The 18,426-nt window shown below is 42.7% G+C and overlaps 1 protein-coding gene across 3 annotated transcripts in view; it reads right to left on the bottom strand.

Annotated features, from left to right (window-relative positions):
• The window catches only part of CTNNA1 (catenin alpha 1), a 120,022-nt gene that overhangs the window by 96,615 nt on the left and 4,981 nt on the right, over nucleotides 1-18,426 (bottom strand). For all 3 annotated transcript variants that reach the window (XM_082324558.1, XM_082324559.1, XM_082324557.1), the window contains exons 2-3: nucleotides 7,132-7,238; nucleotides 4,625-4,820 (exon numbers count right to left, since the gene is read on the bottom strand). In XM_082324558.1, the coding sequence (XP_082180684.1) occupies nucleotides 4,625-4,820; nucleotides 7,132-7,236 (301 nt within the window). In that variant the 5' untranslated portion in view covers nucleotides 7,237-7,238. The remainder of the gene's footprint in view (nucleotides 1-4,624; nucleotides 4,821-7,131; nucleotides 7,239-18,426) is intronic.

The raw sequence follows: 18,426 nt of genomic DNA, 5'->3' as shown, positions 1-18,426 counted from the left end.
ATATATTTTTTTCTGCAAATTAAAGAAAACTGGCTTGCAGACTTCTTTTATAAAGAAAAAGCAACACGGGGTAGTTATTTTAGCTCTATTCAAAGGGTAGGAGGGAACTAACTCTGCCCTGGCCTAAGTATGCAGTTACTGCATTATGTGTGCGCATTAGCAGTTCAAATTGGATCCAGCATAATCTTCTCATTTTCAAATTTGAACCAGAGGTAACAGAGCAAGTTTGAAAGCAGGATTCCAAGAGTTAAAAGAAATGCACTGCAGAAGAGTCAGACTATAAGACTCAGATTATACAGCTGGTACGAATTCTGATATGAGTAATCTCTTTTTCCAATATAACCTTAGATTTTCACTGGATATTACAAGGGAAAGATAATAAAACAGAGTCAGGAAAAAAAGAGGCAACAGTAGCCATACTATGATCTTGTCAATAAAGCACTAAGAATTCAATTAAATCTAATGGAACAAAGCCCATTTGAGAAATAGTAAGATTTTAGTCCATCAAAAGAAAATTACCATTTTCTAGTCTCATTCCCACCATGCCCACAGGGTCTGACAGCACTTTCAGACAGCACTATTAATCCTCCTCAGCAGCGCGGTACACGATGACCATGACAGAGAGGGCTTTCTTTATACCAACACTGACAGAACGGGAAAGCGGCAGAGAAGACAGGCAAGGCAAGGCAGGGAAGACCTAGGACACAGGTGGGCACTGATGTTTTTTTCCCAAGCTAGACATTCGTGCCCACACATCACCTTGAAGCCTTCAGCACCTTCCAGTTCAAAGCCCATCTCCAGGCCGCTTTGCTGGCAGTATTAGAAATGCAAAGACTGCCATCAGGCCATACCTCTACCTGCTCATTACACCCTATCACAGTTCCCTAGAGGTTGCCTATTCTCCACCAAATGAAGGCAAGCATGAAATCAGAGTTTCAAGATTCTACTATTCTGGATACTGAAGTCCTATCTTACCACTAATACCACCTTCGATGTCCACCATGAGTGTCACAACAGGCTGCCCTTGCTTCCTACTATAAAGGACAAGGCCCCGTATCTCCTTTTGCCGTATCAACATGGGGGTTGGCAACTTATGGCAACAAAAGCTTCTGTTAATTCCTTAAGCTTGTCTTCAATTAAATCCATATACTGCCTACAACGCTCCTCCTACAGTTTGCCAAGAGCTGTCTCAGAACTCCCTTAGGTTATGGCTTTTCAAAGATCCCGAGTCCTTGGCTGAAGGATTACTTCTAATACACTCCTAAACACTCCTAAAGCCTTTTTCTTGCAAGAAAACATCCGAGAACTCTTTGCACCCTTCCAAGAAATTAAGCTAACTGGTCACAACAGAATTTTAAAGTTGAGTTTTCCAAGAACAATTCAATGTTTAACTTCAATTTATTCCGCAACTGGCCTCCTCCTGTTCCTTGGAAATCCTTAAGCCATGCATCTTGTGTGAAGTGCTGTTGAAAAAAAAAAAAAGTTTTACCCTTTCATAATCTGCCTTACTGTTCAGTTTTGGAGAAAGTTTCACTCATAAACACAGGGCGGAAAGACGCCACGCTGAACCAGTAGCTTCAGTCGCCTCCATCTGCAACCATGAAACATGATCAAAGTCCACAGGATTCACAAGCCCATTCATCCATTCTCCTACCTCAAACCCTATGCACAGGCTTAAGCTTTTTAATGTTAAGCTTTAATTTTTGGTCTTTTATGTAAAATTACCATTGGAAGAAACACAACAGTAAGAGCATAGCTAATACCCTGGATCCTCACACTAGCATACAGATACATCAAGGCAGTGACCTGCAGTCATCAGTACTCCAGGAAAACAGGCGTAGCCTTGTCAGCCTGACCCAAAAGAAATTTCCTTCTTGACCCCAGAGTTTGCAACCTGCCTCAGTGCCAAGCACTTGGGTAAGAAACTGGTTCAGTTCCAAAACACCTCCCAACAGCACCAGAAGAGCTGACCATTTCAATGTACAACCAGCCTTTAATGCTTTCTAAGAAGGTAAAATCCTACAAAGAGCTTATAGTGCAGGGAGTGAGACTGGGCAAGACCAACATTGCCCCTTCTATTACCCAGCAAAACTCCAATGGCAGAAATTAATGTAACAAATGCTGCAAGGATGCTGAAATCCAAGACATTCACATCAGACGTTTTCCTGGTACTAAATCTTTTCTATAACCACAGCAGGATCTATTCTGAAAAACACTTTGGTTCTTTGTCTCCAGTATTCTGTTCAAAATTTTATTTTAAGAAGTTTCACTACTTTGAAAGAAATCAGAAGTCCAAAGCTTTAAAGGGCCAGGAATCTTACTTTAGGATATTTCATGAACTTGTTTAATATTTAAAGCAAGTTGTAATTTATTCTTCCATTGTAAAAATCAGGAAGACTTTGAAGATCCACTTATATTGATTTAGTATGCAGCCACACTATCATTCATTCTAAATAGCTCTTTTCACTTCTTTGTTTTTACCCCCAACAAATGGGATTTTATGAACAAGCGTGCTCACTAAAATCGTGTACCCTCTCAATCTTCTTCTTGCTAGGCTAAAAAAAAAATTTTTAATTTTCTCTGATGAGACAAGTTATCTATTGTCCTAATCATCTTCATAACCTCTGTCTACATTCATTCATCTTTTTTTATTATGGTAACTAAACCGCTCCCTACTCTAAATAGAAGCATTATTAATTCTATTTTCCTGTCTTCTGCTGAAGATAAATTGTGCTATAAATCTATAATTCCACAGCTGCCGTCAGACACACAGATACTGCCAGTTCATGATCACCCTACTGCTGACCAAGACACCCAAATTCTCCTCTCCACTTTCGCCCCCCATTGCAAAAGGCAGAAAAAGGCACCAACACCTGGAAGTTTTGCTAAGCACGAGCTTTCTGTTACACTTCCCTCATTCCTCCAACTCACGAATTCAACTGCTCTACCGCAATACTGGAAACGCTTCTGAAGTGCATGGGCTGTATATAAACATGCACCTTGAGAGTCTGTATCTCCTTGCTGTTATTAGCACTACTGAGAACTGCAGTCCTCCCCTGGGCATTGGCAGCAATAAGCCTTCCCTCTGTTGCATCTCATTTTTCACCATTTGCTTCTAATTTCCTCAAAGGTTTGTTTTTTAATTTCCTTACAAAGAGCTGCTCTGCTAAACCTGACCGAACGCTGGCACCGTGACGGGGCACAGGCTTTTATCCCTGGTCGTGCTGCCCCAGCAGCCCAGCTCTGCTGTGACTGCATCCCCACAAACAGCAGTGGGCACCAGTCGTATTCGGGCAAATCATCATCCACTCAGCTTCGGAAAACAGATACAGCTATCCTCTCTATGCACCAGATTTTATGCAAGCTGCAAACAGTAAAAAGGGAGGAAGAAGTGAAATGACATTAAGGTGGGAAGTTATTTCACTCCAGCACCTCTCAGCTATGAACTCCACCTCCTCTGTCAAAAATCAACAGAGCAGGGAGGTTTTGGCATCAAGTTTGTGTGTAGTCTCAAAATCAAGCAGGGGCCAAGAAACAAGTGAAAGGGTCATCCTGAAGATTTTTATATCAGTCTCTCCTTCCTACCAGTTTCTCACTGCAACTACAAATTCAGCTGAAGGAACTTCTCAATCCCGAGGACTGAGTACAGCTCCCTTGCTCGCTAATATCTCTACGAGTCATTTGAAGGTACTCACAGATGAGCTCTTGACTCTCGATTCTGAGCAGCAATCAGGCAAGCACCAAGAATTAAAGGCTTCAAGACAAAGGCGTCTCTCTTGCTGTTGTTTGTTGTTGTTAAATTAAGCCAACTCAATTAGCCCCTTATATTGCAGCCTTCTTATGTTGATCTTTCTTTGGTCTATCAACCAGGCTCATCCAGAACTTAAAACCATTTTCAACTAATATTTCACTGCGCAACTTCAGCTACAAACAAGTAATTAATGCTAATGAGCTTTCCTTTTTTTGCAGCAGCAGCAGCCACCATTAATACCAGTTGACTGGGTTTCACTGAAGCATAGAGAAGGCTCATGACTGGAAGAATGATAAATGATTTATGAGCAACAATATTTACTAGTGCATATTTCAGAGTAAGCCAGCTCCATAGGCTTTTCTTGCAGGTCTTCTCCAAGAAAGTAAAAAAGAAAATGATAAGAATCAATACTAGATGTGGGGGAGGAAGCCTGGAATATTTAATCAAGGTCCTCACATTCTGTTGCTGTTTACATTTTGCATATTCAAGACACCCAGCTCTGTCAAGTCAACACTCGGCTCTTCCTCCTACAATGCTGTTTTGTACACATTCAAATATTGAAGAAGTTATTGACATATTTGAGACGTAGTTCCATAACGGGGGGGGGAGGGGGGGGAGTTTACTTTTTAACCTAAACTGAGTTTTAAATGCTCTTCGAAGAATCGGCCATTCTGCCTCTCTTCTCAATCTCTACTTGGGACATCCAATTTCCAGATCTGCCCAGTTCACATTATTCCTCAAGGAGGCCAGCAAGACAAGCCGAGAATCTACACAAGTGGAGAGGTGCAGAAATAACAGCAAAAGGGAAACGGGAACAGTTCTACTTACTCTGAAAAATCATAGTTTTCCAAGCTATCAGATACACGCTCTTACCTTGCTTACGAACATCTTCCACAGCCGCTACCAGCTCCTCTTTAAGGAACTGGCTCTCTTTCGCAATTTTGTCTCCTTTCTCCAGGAAATTCTCTGTTGCTTGTTCAACTGAAGCAGCCAAAACATGGGCCTTTTTAGAACGCCCTCGCTTTTTATTAGAGGGGCCCTTGTTGCTAGTGTTAACCAGTGTTGTTACCTAAAGGCATAGATGGAGGGAAAAAAACAAAACACATGAAACAAACTAGAAGTTTATCAATTTGACAGCAAGGCCAAGTGTATTTTTTCTAGACAGTGTATTGCTAATAACTGCACTATGGCCTGTTCCAAACATTAAACTCACAAACAAGTGTTTTTCACGTCTCTTTAAACATCACCATGCTTCTTGATTCCTTAATGAGCATTATAAATTCAGCTAAACTGCTTAGAGATTTTTCTTATCGGCAGCAGACCTGAACATTTGATTTCAAGAATTGAGATCTATTTGTATTTTTGATAAACTGCAATCTCAGTAACAGGCCAGAGCTATTTGGCACCACATAAAAAGAAACCAAGTTGGGGATAATTAGTTTGGGATAGCTCTCCCGGCATAAAAGACCCCAAACAAGGCTGAAACCATTACCTACAGAAATCTAGCAACACAGTTTCTTTTCAGTCCAAAACAGTACTACAGCCAATGGACTAAATGCAGAGCAAAGGACTTCCTAGAGCCCATTATTTCCCTAAAACAACCAAAACTGAACTCTCACAATCCTCCTGCAATCAACAAATATTTCCAAGTTTTATGTTTTAGACTGACACCCTGCTACGAGCTGGTCACCTGCAGCCAGATGACCACCAGGTACTCTGTTAGCTCAGGATCCATCCCCTTCAATCAAATATAGATAGATGTCAGAAAATCCACACACACTTTTCCATTTGCCTGTTTTTTTTTTTTTCCCCTCTCCTTTTTGTTAAGTCTAGGAAAATGCATAAAAAAGCTATTTCAGAGGGACATTAAATTACAACACGAAAAATATTACTACTCAGGAAAGCCCAAGGACTGCTGACATAAAGGTCCTCAGAGCTGAATCCATCTTCTCAGTAGGTTGATTCAGAGAGGGAAAGCCATCAGTTGGGAATATCGCTGTCAGTTGATGGTGCACATTTGTATTGGTTAGTCTCAGTTCACCATGTACCACAAATGAAGAACAAGTTGCAAGAAGACCACACTCTACTTTCCTCTCTGCAAAACGCCAGTCACATCGTTCACAACATTCGGGATTGCCAGTACAGCCAATTGTGCTACTTGAGGAATAAGTTACAGACACTGAACTTGGACAAAAAGGTCTTATAAACAAGTTTGCTCCGTTAAGTTTGCCAAATCAGGACAACTTCTCTTAAGAAAAGACTCGATCAGTAACTCTGGCTAAAAAGCTATATAGTAGATCATCCAACTGCCCATCTGAATATCCGCAGGGAACCAACGGCAGGTACGGACAGCAGCTTGGCAATTAAAGGTATGTTAATACTGGGAACAGAACCTGATCATTGCAGTTTGTGCTTAGCAGGAGTTGTGTCCAGTTCACACTGTCATTTTTAAAATTTCATATTTCAGGAAAACAATGCTAAAGAAGATGAGTTAACTGTCTCCAGTGCACCTTCTCTTCCAGACCTAGAAAGCCTCTGCCAAGAATCTTCAAAATGCCCAACACACATAGCTTACATTTACAAGACTGACTCTAGCTTTCCTATATTCTTCAGTGCATTTCACTGGGCAACATACACCAGGCAGAAATAAGCTTTTATTCGCAAACCCAGCATGAAGCGTAGACAGAAATGAAAACAAAGCATGCATATCTTCTGAAAGATATACTGACACAGTAACAAATGCCATGAAAGCATACTTCCCAGGTAGAACTCGGTTAGGAGGGGTCGGTAATCTATTTAGAACACAAGGAAGTTCTAGACACATTGCAAACATCCCCCACCACACATTTCACTGTTTACTTGAACCTCCTTCCAAAGGGAAGTCTAAACACAGGTAATCTCAAAGAAGAAAAAGAAAACAAACAAACAAACAAACCCAACAACTTATGAGACCCTACTTGTGGCAGGCACTAACGGCTTCATTGCAAGAGACTCTTGTCATTCCTGACTATCAGTTTCTAAATGATACCTAGCACAGCTTTTTAGAGACTCAACAAATAAGCAGCGTACCACCCAAAATACAGGTGAGAAACAGCACAGCCGAAACAGAACATTAGTTACTAACATGCATTTCTGCACCTCTTATTGAAATACTGTGTCTTATCAGGTGCTGAAGAACCACGGTCTTTCTAGATTCACACCCAATAACTTCGCTACAATAAAACTGAACAAAGAATTTACTTACACACTTTTTTCCATCTTTAGTTTTGTAGTGTTTTTACTTCTGGAATTTAAGCTTTGAAAGTTACTTAATTGAAATAATACAGCAAAACAGGTAATAATCCTTATGAAGGGGTTTTTGCCCCTTTTTTTTCCCCTACCTGTGTAACAAGAGGCTCAAGTAGTCTTTCAACCGCCAGTGTTCTTATCTCCAAGCTTTTGGGGTCCCATTTGAAGTTAACGTTGCCTGCAGTAACGGCAGTCATTTCTAGAAGAAGAAAAGAGCTACATGAATACATTCTTTTAATTATTAATGCTGTTGGAATGTATTTTAAAAATAAATTAAAATGGAGGCTATTAAACACACAACACATCCATTCGGTGTAAGTGAAGGTTATACACCAGTTAAGGTTATGTCCCCAGAAATATCAGTTTTGGTTCAACTGGTGACAGTTTAAAAAAATTGCTTGTTATGACAAATATACAGACATTACCTGTATGTTTTGGGTAGAAAATAAAAACAAAAACCAAAGAAACAAACCCACACCAAAACCTATTCAAAAGCCACAGTATGTTATCAGAGCAATGACAAGACAGGCAATGTTTGGTCTACTCCTCAGTGGTCCCCAAGCAATGAAAAAAGACACAGCCCAAGGTCTTCGGGGAGCAGAAGGGAACACGGCGACTTCAAAAGCACCAGAAAGCTGCCAGTTTTCTCAGCTCCACCATGAGTCTCTACCCCAAACGCTTTGTAAAACCAGGAGCCAGGTTCTAACCCAACCCATTCAACTTATCCATTCATCTAATTCACCTTTTGGAAGTACAAAGGTAAAATAGTGAATATAAGCCTTATAAAGCCAGAAAATCCAGTTGGTTCATATTTACAGCTTATGTACCTACTGCACTTCCCCTTAACATTTACATAGGAGGGAAAAGCAGATGTGCATGAAGAGATCTGTTAAGAGCTGTCACTGAGCCGTCCCTTCCCATTACAGTTTTATATCAACATCCCAATGGAACAGCAATATGATTATGGGAAAAGTTTAGTGAAACTGCTAAAGTAGCTCTGCTTTTGAAACCAGGAGTCTAATAATGAGCTACAACAGATCACTAGATTAACACTGTGATGCTGTACAGCACAACAAAGGAATAACCAGAACCATCATTTCAGTAAAAAATGGATTTAAAGTATCTACAGGTCCATAAAACCAGTTCATACCACTTCAGACTTAACAGATTCCAGCTCTTCCTGCTTTGTGTTGCCCTCAAAATTCAAGATTAGACTAAACCCACGTTTCTAACTTTTTATTTGTAAAAAAGTCAGGAAGATAAATACATTTCCAAAGTCTCCTTCCACCCCTTTTCCTAAGCACCTACTGTTGAAATTTTTTTAAAGCTTATTAGCCGATATTTTTAACTCTTACTCTGGACAGGGCATTGTCTGTATAGCACCTCAGCAGACAGATTGCTCTGACAGCACCAGATGTCCCCGAGCTGCCAGACGAGCACAACATCCCATTATTTTTAAGAAGCAGGAGGCAAGGCACTAATTTTGGTAACCAATGATGTTTACGACACATACTGACAACCAACCGTTTTACACCGACAGCTAAACATGCAGAAACAGCACAGACGTGGCTGCTTGTTTCCCACACTGAAGAATAAAATCTCTGGGGCACTCAAGAAACTCAGCCTGGGAGGGCATAAAGAAGTCAGGGCTTAGCATCACCTGGCTTCAGTCAACAGCACCTCCATGTCAGGCTGATCCCGAGACGTGACATAGGCTTCCTCCCGCCACAGGCACGATACAATAGATTAAGTACTCGCTACGCTACTGAAAACACATCTTTGCCCTGAAAAGCCTACACGCTGTCATACACTGAAGTACAACTTTGCAAGGTGCAAAGCAGGAATGTTCACCTAACCTGCGTTCAGCTTTCCACTTACACCCACACTCCAAGTGCCTACATTGCTGGAGAGAAAGAAAACTTAAAAAGCTGGGGGGGGGGGGGGGGGGGGGAAAGAATAGGAAGAGACTGACCCATGCTAGTATACATATAACAGTTCTGATGATAGTTTTATATCAAAGCTTGAAGGCGCAGCTGAAGGGTCCCAGCTCCTGCAGCAGAAGGCATGCCAGGCTGCAGCTCTAGAGACCCCCTGCAGTGAGCTGACTGCAGGAGGGTGGGGGATGGCCACCTCCTCTTCCTCACCTTACCTCTGACGCTTATCGCTAAGTCCTGTGAACTCACTAACAAGCCTTCTCTCCCAATCACCTCCTTTTACTTTTGCCAGTCCAGCTTCGCACTGGTGTGTGCCACAGCCCCGATGCTGGCACAGGGCAAGCTGTGAAACGCTCTTCACCCCCGGTAACATCCCACCCTCAACAAGGAATTTCACTGGTTTATTCCCTCCTGATTAGCTCGGTGCAAACGCTTCCTATCTAAGCAGCCAAGAAAAATACACTGAAAGCCTTCATGATTTCTGAGAAACGTACCCAGGGCTCTGGAAAGCCCATTAAGTTTCTAGGTAAAAGCTGTTTCTATATTTTTAATGCTGTTATGCCTCTCGCAGAAACAAAGTGCAGGACGGGGTAACCATGAGAAGACACACTAATTGTATTAGTAGGATAATGAAGGCAATTCACCTGAAAACACAGCAGTGTGATAGCTCACGAATTGGCCAAAAGTAATGGTCTATAAAACCACTTAGTAGGAACTTCATCGAAATTTATCTAAAAAACATAGGTTGATATCAAACACACTGTTTGGTAGCAATGACTTGGGTATCATTTGTACATTGTAGTAAATATGTTTATTCAATTAAATACGTGTTAAGAATACAGTAACAGGCCATAGCTTACAAACACATGCGTGAATGGGGTGGGTTTAGGGGATAAGAGGACAACTGCCAGGGCCACGTTAAAGCAGGGCTGCACTCCTGCCACAAGAACACTCTAATTCTCTGGAACCTGTCTCGTCCCTGCAACTGCTCAGCCTCTTGCCTCACTGAATTAAAATATTGTAACAGGTAGCAAACCAAGTCAGAGGATATTGTAGCAGAGCGCTCAATTGTTGGCTCTCGGAGAGCACACGACGATTCCCACGATGCCTGCAGTAACTGCAACATCTCATAAAGACAGAGGACATCCTCTGGAAGACAGACCCGACCATCCAACCGCAGGGCAGCACAGCACTGCTTTCAGACAGCTGGGATGACCCAGCTGATATGGGAACGGGTTCTCCACGCCACAGACCTACCATGCACGGGACACGCAGCAGCGCACGCACTCAAAGCAGGAATTTCAAGGACAAAGCAGCACGGACCACAGAGCAGAAGAGAGCAAGCGACGCTGAATCTGAAGTGCTGGAATATATAGAAAGACACCACCGCACAAGGAGTTGCGGTTGCCCAGCCTGTGGTTTCATAAGCAGCAGGAAAGCTGCTTAAAAACCAACGTTCATCCTCCCACACCCCTCTAGGAACTCATTCCCATCTTCACATCACACCCCCTCTGCACTGGCACAGCTTTCCCCACAGCTGAACGATTAACCAGATGGGGAAGAAAACTGATTTGGCTGGAGGGAAAGAAATCCATTTTTGCAGGGTGGGCTGAGATCCCCATCTGGTTCACCGTGCCACCACAGATACCGCTGCGAGCAGAACCAGCGAAGGCTACGTCAGCTGGCACCGTTGGCAAAGCCCTTCAAGTGGAAACATGGCGTAAAGTTGGATGTCACTGCTGAGCTGAACCAGGTGCCACTGAAAACAGAGCGTCAAGCAGAGCCGCTGCACGGACAGAACGCCTTCCCAGCACATCTAATGCTCAGACACGTGAAGCCCCAACCTTAAACCATGCTCACAGCCCAGCACACTAACTGTAAACCCTTCAGGTTATTACACCGGTTGTGATGATGCTCGTTATTGTCGTAGATGGTTCAAGAGTAATGCAATTATATCTCATTGGGGTTTAGTGCGCTTGCAAGGACACAAAGGTGGGAAAAGAACAGCAGTTTAAAGGCGGCACTTCCAGATTTCCCTGTTGCCTCCAGAAACTTCACCATTTCCAGCCAACAAGCAGCTCTGCATGCAGAGCCACCCCAGGACAACTTGCCCCTTGCTTTATATAAGGAATCAAGATCTTGGCAATGGCTAAAGCTTAAGAAGAGGTTTCCCTTACACTTTAAACAAATGTTGCCACAGTCCTACCACTCGTTTCCCTGCCACAAACCTGCCTCAAATGGGTACCCACACTGGCACACACCTGATGCGGTGAGCCACTTCAGGGAGCTAAAACGGCCTCAGAGTAAGCCAGTAGCTATAAAGATTACCTTGCCAGCTTACTGTCCTGAAGGAGGAGGTAGGACTGCACAGGGAGAGAACAGGACTGCAGCAGCAGCACTGATGAGCTCTGCTTCCGAAGCGCACCCCAGGGCAGGTCCCAGCCCTGCTGGGGAGAGGTGAGGGCACAGAGCTGAGCAGAAGGATGTATTAAGCTGCTGGGGCTGCATTTACATACCACGTCCAACGAGCTGGCCCGCCGTGAACACACTGAAGGAGATATGCACACAGCGCTCTTTCCAAAAGCCACAACTAAAGGTCGTAGTGTTTTCAAAAACTGGTAATTCAAGGTTTTAAGAATAACTTCAGATACCTACTTCCAGAATACTGGCATGCAAATAATTTCTAGACTTTGACAAGCATAGGAATGTAGCTCTGTGGCTTCTTTGCAGAAGTGTCCTGAAGGCACCCAAGGCTTTTCCAAAAGCCCATGAAGGAGCACTATTTCAAAAGCGATCTCTGCACACCCACAGAATCACAGAAAGGCCTAGTGCTCATGGTCCTGTTTTTCCAGGTTGCGCTCCCACGCGCACCCAAAGGCGGTACTGGCTGCATCTCAGGCACTCCCGAGCTGGTACGTTCAACCTGCTCTGTACCAGGAGATCCCGCAGCCTCCCAGCCTCTGGACCACAGCAAATCTCTTTTGGTTACACAGCAGAAGATCTAACTGCCCATCTTCTGTGCTGCAGCTTAAGTCCCATCACCTTGTGCTACCCGAAGAGTGTTTCACATGCCATCTTCTATCAGTCTTCAAATTTTAACTACCCTGACAGGCTGCTTTCTAAAAGCTTTTAACTACATTCACCATTCTTTTGGTTTTTCTTAGGGAAGGCTGTATTCAAACAGTGGTCTCACTAGCACAGTGGGGGGCTAACCTGGGCCAAGCACAACAGACCACATGCTGAATTCAAGCATTATGCTATCCAAAAAAATCTAACAAAAGAGTACAGTACAAGAACATTTTATACCTGGGAGGATATTCTCCATTTTAACGCCCTTTCTGCTACCCACCTAGTTGTTCCCCATTTTGTGCAACTGATTGTGCCTGGGCATAGTAATATGTACTTGACTGCATTATTTTGCAGCTTATTTCTTTCTCTCATGTTTCTCTAAGCAGTCACAGTCATTTTGAATGATAGTCCTGTCCTCTACCATGCTCGCAGACTGTCTTTGGATATTCTGGGCAAAGGAATGAGAAGAGCCCTTATTCCATCACCCAAGTCACAAGCATGGAACCTGGTGGGATTCACAACACAAGCGCTCAGCTTCATCTTCCAGCCAGAAAGTGAATCAGCTTCCCTGCTCCCAAAGGAATCCTCTTGGCTTTGTGTGGTTTGTTACCCAAGTACCTAACCCATCTGATAACCAGCAGGGATCCTTTACCCCTGATACCCCTGATGAAGGCGGAGGACAAAGCAGAGCAGGTGAAGATCTGTGGGAACTGGGTATCTAACATACACCATTAACACAAATCTTATGACTATTTTTGGTCTGAAAAAGGTTAAGGCACACTTCATATTAAAGCCAGCTCATATGCAAGGGTTTCATCATGCCCTGCTGACAGTTCAAAACTGTTTTCCATATCACTAAGAGCATGGAGGAAAAAAAGAAAAATGTTTCATTCTTTCCTCTTTCCCTTCACAGTTTCCAAATGAATGTGTCTGCCCCGTTCCACAAATAAAGCACTACTCCTCTCAGCGGCTCGATAGCTGCTAGTCAAGGATGTTTGGTATATGTGATGCTTTTTAAGAAGGATTTAAGCGGGTTTGATTTAAGCTGTTTTTATTTAACGCCAAGTATACACAACTAAAAACAATCATCTTCTTCTAACATAGCCTTCAACCTTAGATTTTGTCTGCTCAGATACCAAATCTTCTCCTCCACCATTAAAGCCATGAAGGTACTACCACCCTAGAAATCCCTACCATTAGAATTTCACAATCTGAAATATGAATACAAACTCAGATGTTGCATTGGCTATATTCTTTGATTATCAAAACATTTCTGTCATTTGAGCGTATTCAACTTTGCTACACGTTTTTTCCACAGACTGTAGTAACCAGCCAAGTAAAAAGAAGAAATTCCGGTTCAGATTAGCCTATTGCTCACCAGTACCATTCCAGACCCAGCTCTCCTCATCTATTTTCATGTTTTTTTCTCTCTGTTGCTCTTGTGGAGAAGGCCTATAGAGAGGCATCTGAAACCACTCATCAGAAAGCCTTGCACAGCCAGTAACAAACCAATGCTTCTCTACTCTGTTTGTTTAGCAAATCTTTAGACCTTGCTACTGAGTTAAGAGATGCAACCTCATCTGGTGTCCCTACAAAAAAAAAAAAAAAAACCACACAACATTCAATGAAGTTTATAACTTTGTTTTCTCTTCTACAACACGGGTGTTATCTCCTGCCTGCTGCCTTGTTACTGAAGCCAGCAGCATGCCAGAGAGAGCCCGTCACCTTTTCCCCCCTGGAAGGACAGCCTGCCCTGTACCGTGCTCCGTCACACGAAAGCAGGCATGGGGCATATCACCAGATTAAGATGCACCACGCTTGCCAAAGCGGTACGTGCTATCTCCTTAACAGCTTCCCAACTGCTGTAGTACCATAGATTCAAGTAACTTATTTTCATTCCAAAACCAGGAACGCGCTCTGTAACAACAGGTTTTCACACCTTCATTTTGGTCTAGCTATCGTTAAGAGGATGGAAGGCACGCTCTGCACAAGCAGCTTCATTCGAGTGTTCCTGGGACCACAGCAGTGATTTCACAACCACAAATAAACCGTTTTTTAGAGATGCCAGTGCTAACAACAGCCTCTTGCCTTCAGTTACGTAAGCATTCGGCTCTGACCATTTTATTTTTGCCAGGATTGCTTTGCCTCAAAGGAGCTAGAAAGGAGGTGCATGGCAAGCCAATTCACAGCAAGCACGGGCAATCAGTGACTTATTTATGTCATACTAAGGCTCCGGTTCGTGGATGACATCCTAGAAGAATGCAAGAACCAAACTCATGTTTATACCCGTTTAACTGTCCAGATGGATATCCCGCTATGTCCCAACAAGCGTCAAATTTATTTCTGCACAGTTTTCAGTTTCCAAAACACAAGCAGGATTCCAACTACATAAAGAAAACTGATGCTTTTTCTAAACATGTGTTTTCTAAAAAACACATGCTTTTTCTTAAAAAAAAAAAAAAAAAAGTGTCATGAGCAGTGAGCTATTACTACTAATAAAAAATCCAGTCTTCACAATAACTTTGATGCATTTTATGCCGAAGTTGTGCAATACTAACACCATGAAAGATAACTTCCAAAATCAGAACAAGTAATGACTACATTTTTTAACTGCTGTATTTCAGCTGTATGCTCTTTAGATCAGGACTGTGATGCTCTGGCCATGCAGAAGGGCAACACACCTGCATTTTAAGCAAAAAGCAGTAACTTTCAACTAACTTGTCCCTGCAGCGATGGTAACTTCAAACTCCCAAACGCCAGCCCTCTCTCAGCCACATTTCTCACATTTAAGCCTATATGGATAGCACTTGCAAACAAAATAAGGGGGCTCAGCCTGGAGAGAGGGATAGTAGATCCCAGGTGAGACTTGTACATCTGTTGGACCACTTTGATGCAACTACTGAGAGCCCTTCCAACCTCACAGTGTTTCTTCCCACCCTTGAGGGGGAAAAACGGTGTAAAGCTTCCCTAAAGTCATTAGGAAAGAATGGAAGAACAGCCTACTGCCACTCTCAGAACCACAGCATGCGTTTCAGACCCTAGGGACACACAGTCAGTGAAGATATAATAACTAGGCTGTGGCTACAGAGCACGGCTCTTCGAACCCCAAACTATGCTAACACAGGCTCCAATTACCAACCGTAAGTTAGCAATGAACGCAAGAAGGGGCAACCTTTTAACAAATTAATTTTTGCCACAAGTATTCCTCAAATGAAAAAAGTTTGTTATAAATTAGCCTACTTTATCAGTTGGCACAAGAATTTGCCAGTGCTGCAAAATTAATTCTCGCTTAGCTTGCAAAAAACCACTGATGGCTGGCAATAAAAGGAAAAGAAAACCTAGGTATTTTTGTTCCGATCATCTTCGGCGCTCAATCTGCAATAAAAAGTGCCGTTTAAGCTACAGAGTCAGAAATAACCAGAATCTGACCCCACTCAAACCGCATTTTCATTCCTAAATTGATATGTTGTTATGCAATACCCTTTGGTGCTTTTAGCTGACCCCATCGTCTAATTCTAGACCTTCATTAACAATTTTAAAACAGTCAAAAGTATACAAATACTGGAGTTGTTTGAGCTGACACACACGTTTTGAAAAAACGAGACTCCTATAATTAGAGGTTTGGTAAGAGACAATTTGCTTAAAAATGGAGGAAATGGACAGTCTTATATTAACAGACTAAATACCATATTCTTTCTCAATTGCATGCCCAGCATAGTAGCAACTAAAGATTATGTAACAAAAATTTATAGTGTTGCCAGAGTGAAAACAGCTTTCCATAGTTTTCTCCATTTGCAAAAGCTACTAAAAGAAGAGCACCCACTGAAGCAAAAGAGAACATGAGGGCAAAGATTCTTCAACATAAGATGTTTTCTAAAGTTCCTAGAAAAAAGGGTGTTTAGAATTCCTTTTTCAGTCCTCCACCTTGATTCAGGAACACTGTCAGTCTTATCTAAAAATTACAAAACAATTGGTTTTTTTAAGAAATAACAAAACCCACAAGTGATAAGGCCAAGAATTTCCCTTTAAGCTCACGGCACCCTTCAACAGCATCTCTTAGCTATAAACAATGAATTACTTTCACGGGAAGAAGGGTTGCACCATCACTGCACACCCCCAGACAACTCTCAACTTGCAGCTCCACCAACACATGCTGCGAGTTAAGAAGGGAGAAAAAACACAAAAACAACCCCCAGAAGAAGAGCTAACATGAATGTAATGTACAAGCCTTGTTTGGATGAGTTAAGCATCTTCTAAATGACTGCAGTTATCTGGAAGAATATGTAAGGTAGGATGCTCTAACATGCACCATCTCCTCTCCCTGCAAACTGTCAACACGGCTGCATACACTGAGAACACAGAGGGCACCAACTGATGAGAACTTTGCAGCTTCTCCAGAAGAGCAAAGCAAGTAACAAACACACACTGGTGCAATTAATTTTTGCATGCTTACCAGAGTTACCTGCAAAGCCATAACCACCTTCTGTCGAGTACAAACTCGCTAAGGGTGCACAGTGGTGCACAAGAATCAGGGCTAACAAAGATCCGCCTGGACAGGAACCCTTTCAAGTCACTGCCGTAGCATATGGATGACCAATTAAAGCCACTTTTGTTTAAAAAAAAAAAAAGTCATTGACCCTCCCACAATTCATAAAAGCAACAGGAAGGAACCGGAAGGTTTGTGAGGTAAGAGTCATCGCTTGGCTGGTCTTGCCGGAAAAAAAGGGATTTTAAGCTAGTAACACAGCCATTTACTGAGTGGAAACCAACTTAGATCTGATTAAAGACACATTTTCTCTCTCCACCCCTTCTCCTCACCCCCAGGAACAGGAAACAAGACAAAGCTACCGAACAAAAAACAGATGAGCTAAGAAATCCTGCTCAATTGGCTTTGCACCAGCACTTTGCCTCCGGTTCTGCTGAACACTGCGTCTTTCACCGATAACCACTGACTTTTCCCTAGGCCCATGATAATATTCTGTTAAACATAATCAAGTTGGCTTAACCAATTCCTGCAAACTAAGTAAAACAGCTTAAAACACCTGATGCCAAAGTACTGATGCATACAGACCAGAAATTAACTTTTTTTTTCTTGAGGTTATAAGCTTTTAAGCCTGCACAACTGATTTGTATTATTCTGTTTAGCTACAAATAAACCTTCTAGCTTTTTTTTTTTTTTTTTTGGCTACTATTTATTGCATCTTACATCATTATTTTTTTCTCCCTAATCCCAGCTAGGAGAGGGGGAAAAAAAACACACACACAATCATTTGCCCTCTTCACTGTACCAGTACAAAATAAGAGTATTGTGATTGAGGACTCCACCAGCAGTGGAAGTGCCGTGGAGTAACAAATAAGGGATATGCTCACTTTCCTAAAAGCCTTCCCCACATCTCTGCTTTCAGGATGCATTGTTTAATGTTAGTTAGGAAATGTGTTTCCAGCTGTAATGGCAGTGGTTTGTAATTAAACACATCTTCCAAAAAGTGGAAGTGGCAGTAACTACAAAGCCATACTTTGTATAGAAATTTAAACCACTCCAGAGCTTTCCATTCAGCCAAAGCAGATCCTTGCTTTTCACTCTCTCAAAAAATGTCATGTCTTTGATTTTACTTGTACCTTGCATGAAGCCTTTCAACTCTCAAGCAGGTTTCTAAATTTAAAAGAAATTAAGTCATTGAACTGAGCCTACTGAATACAATGGAGGGACGGACAGTCTGCACCTGCAGACGAGCTCACCAGCATCAGAAGCTGAGCAGCGCTCCTGCCGGCGCTGGGCACCGGCCACGAGAGCCGCTGGACAAATCTGCAGAACAGAAGTCAGCCCGCGCTCCAACTCCTGGCTCGGGAAGCTCCTACGCTGCAGGAGCTTGGCACAGCACCTTAGGGAAGCAATGCTACTCGACTGCCCTTTTCTTATTTATTGCTTGTTTTATTGCTTGCCTGTTGCTTTCCCTTTTAGGGATGGCTTTATACACTGCCACCAGCTAAGAAAAAGGTGGGGGGAGAATACAGGGAAGGGAAGCCAAAGGATTGTGGGGGTCAATAAAAAGAAAGGTGGCAAGGGTCAAAAATTATCATCAGGGAACCAGAGGGGGACACCAGACACCACCCAAGAGCATCCATCACTTCTCAAAGGCATCAAAGGAGCCAGAGGACACTGGTCAGTGTGACAAGCAGTGAGAATGGAAACAACCCCCAGAGTTCCTGTCTTATTCTCTCCTCCTGGTGTTGCTAACAGCCAGCTTGGCCAAGGCCAGGCAAAAGGCTTGTAATTTAGGGCCTCAGACAAGGGCTAGACTAATAAAAAGTTGATGGGAGCAGAACAACCAAAACCTCATGATGAGCGTCATGGAGACAGGACGCTAGGCTGGATGGACCTCT

This window comes from Platalea leucorodia, assembly GCF_965183815.1.
Source record: "Platalea leucorodia genome assembly, chromosome: 11".
Lineage (NCBI taxonomy): Eukaryota > Metazoa > Chordata > Aves > Pelecaniformes > Threskiornithidae > Platalea > Platalea leucorodia.
The sequence above is the reverse complement of the archived record's forward strand: the minus strand, read 5'-3'. Positions and strand labels throughout refer to the sequence as shown.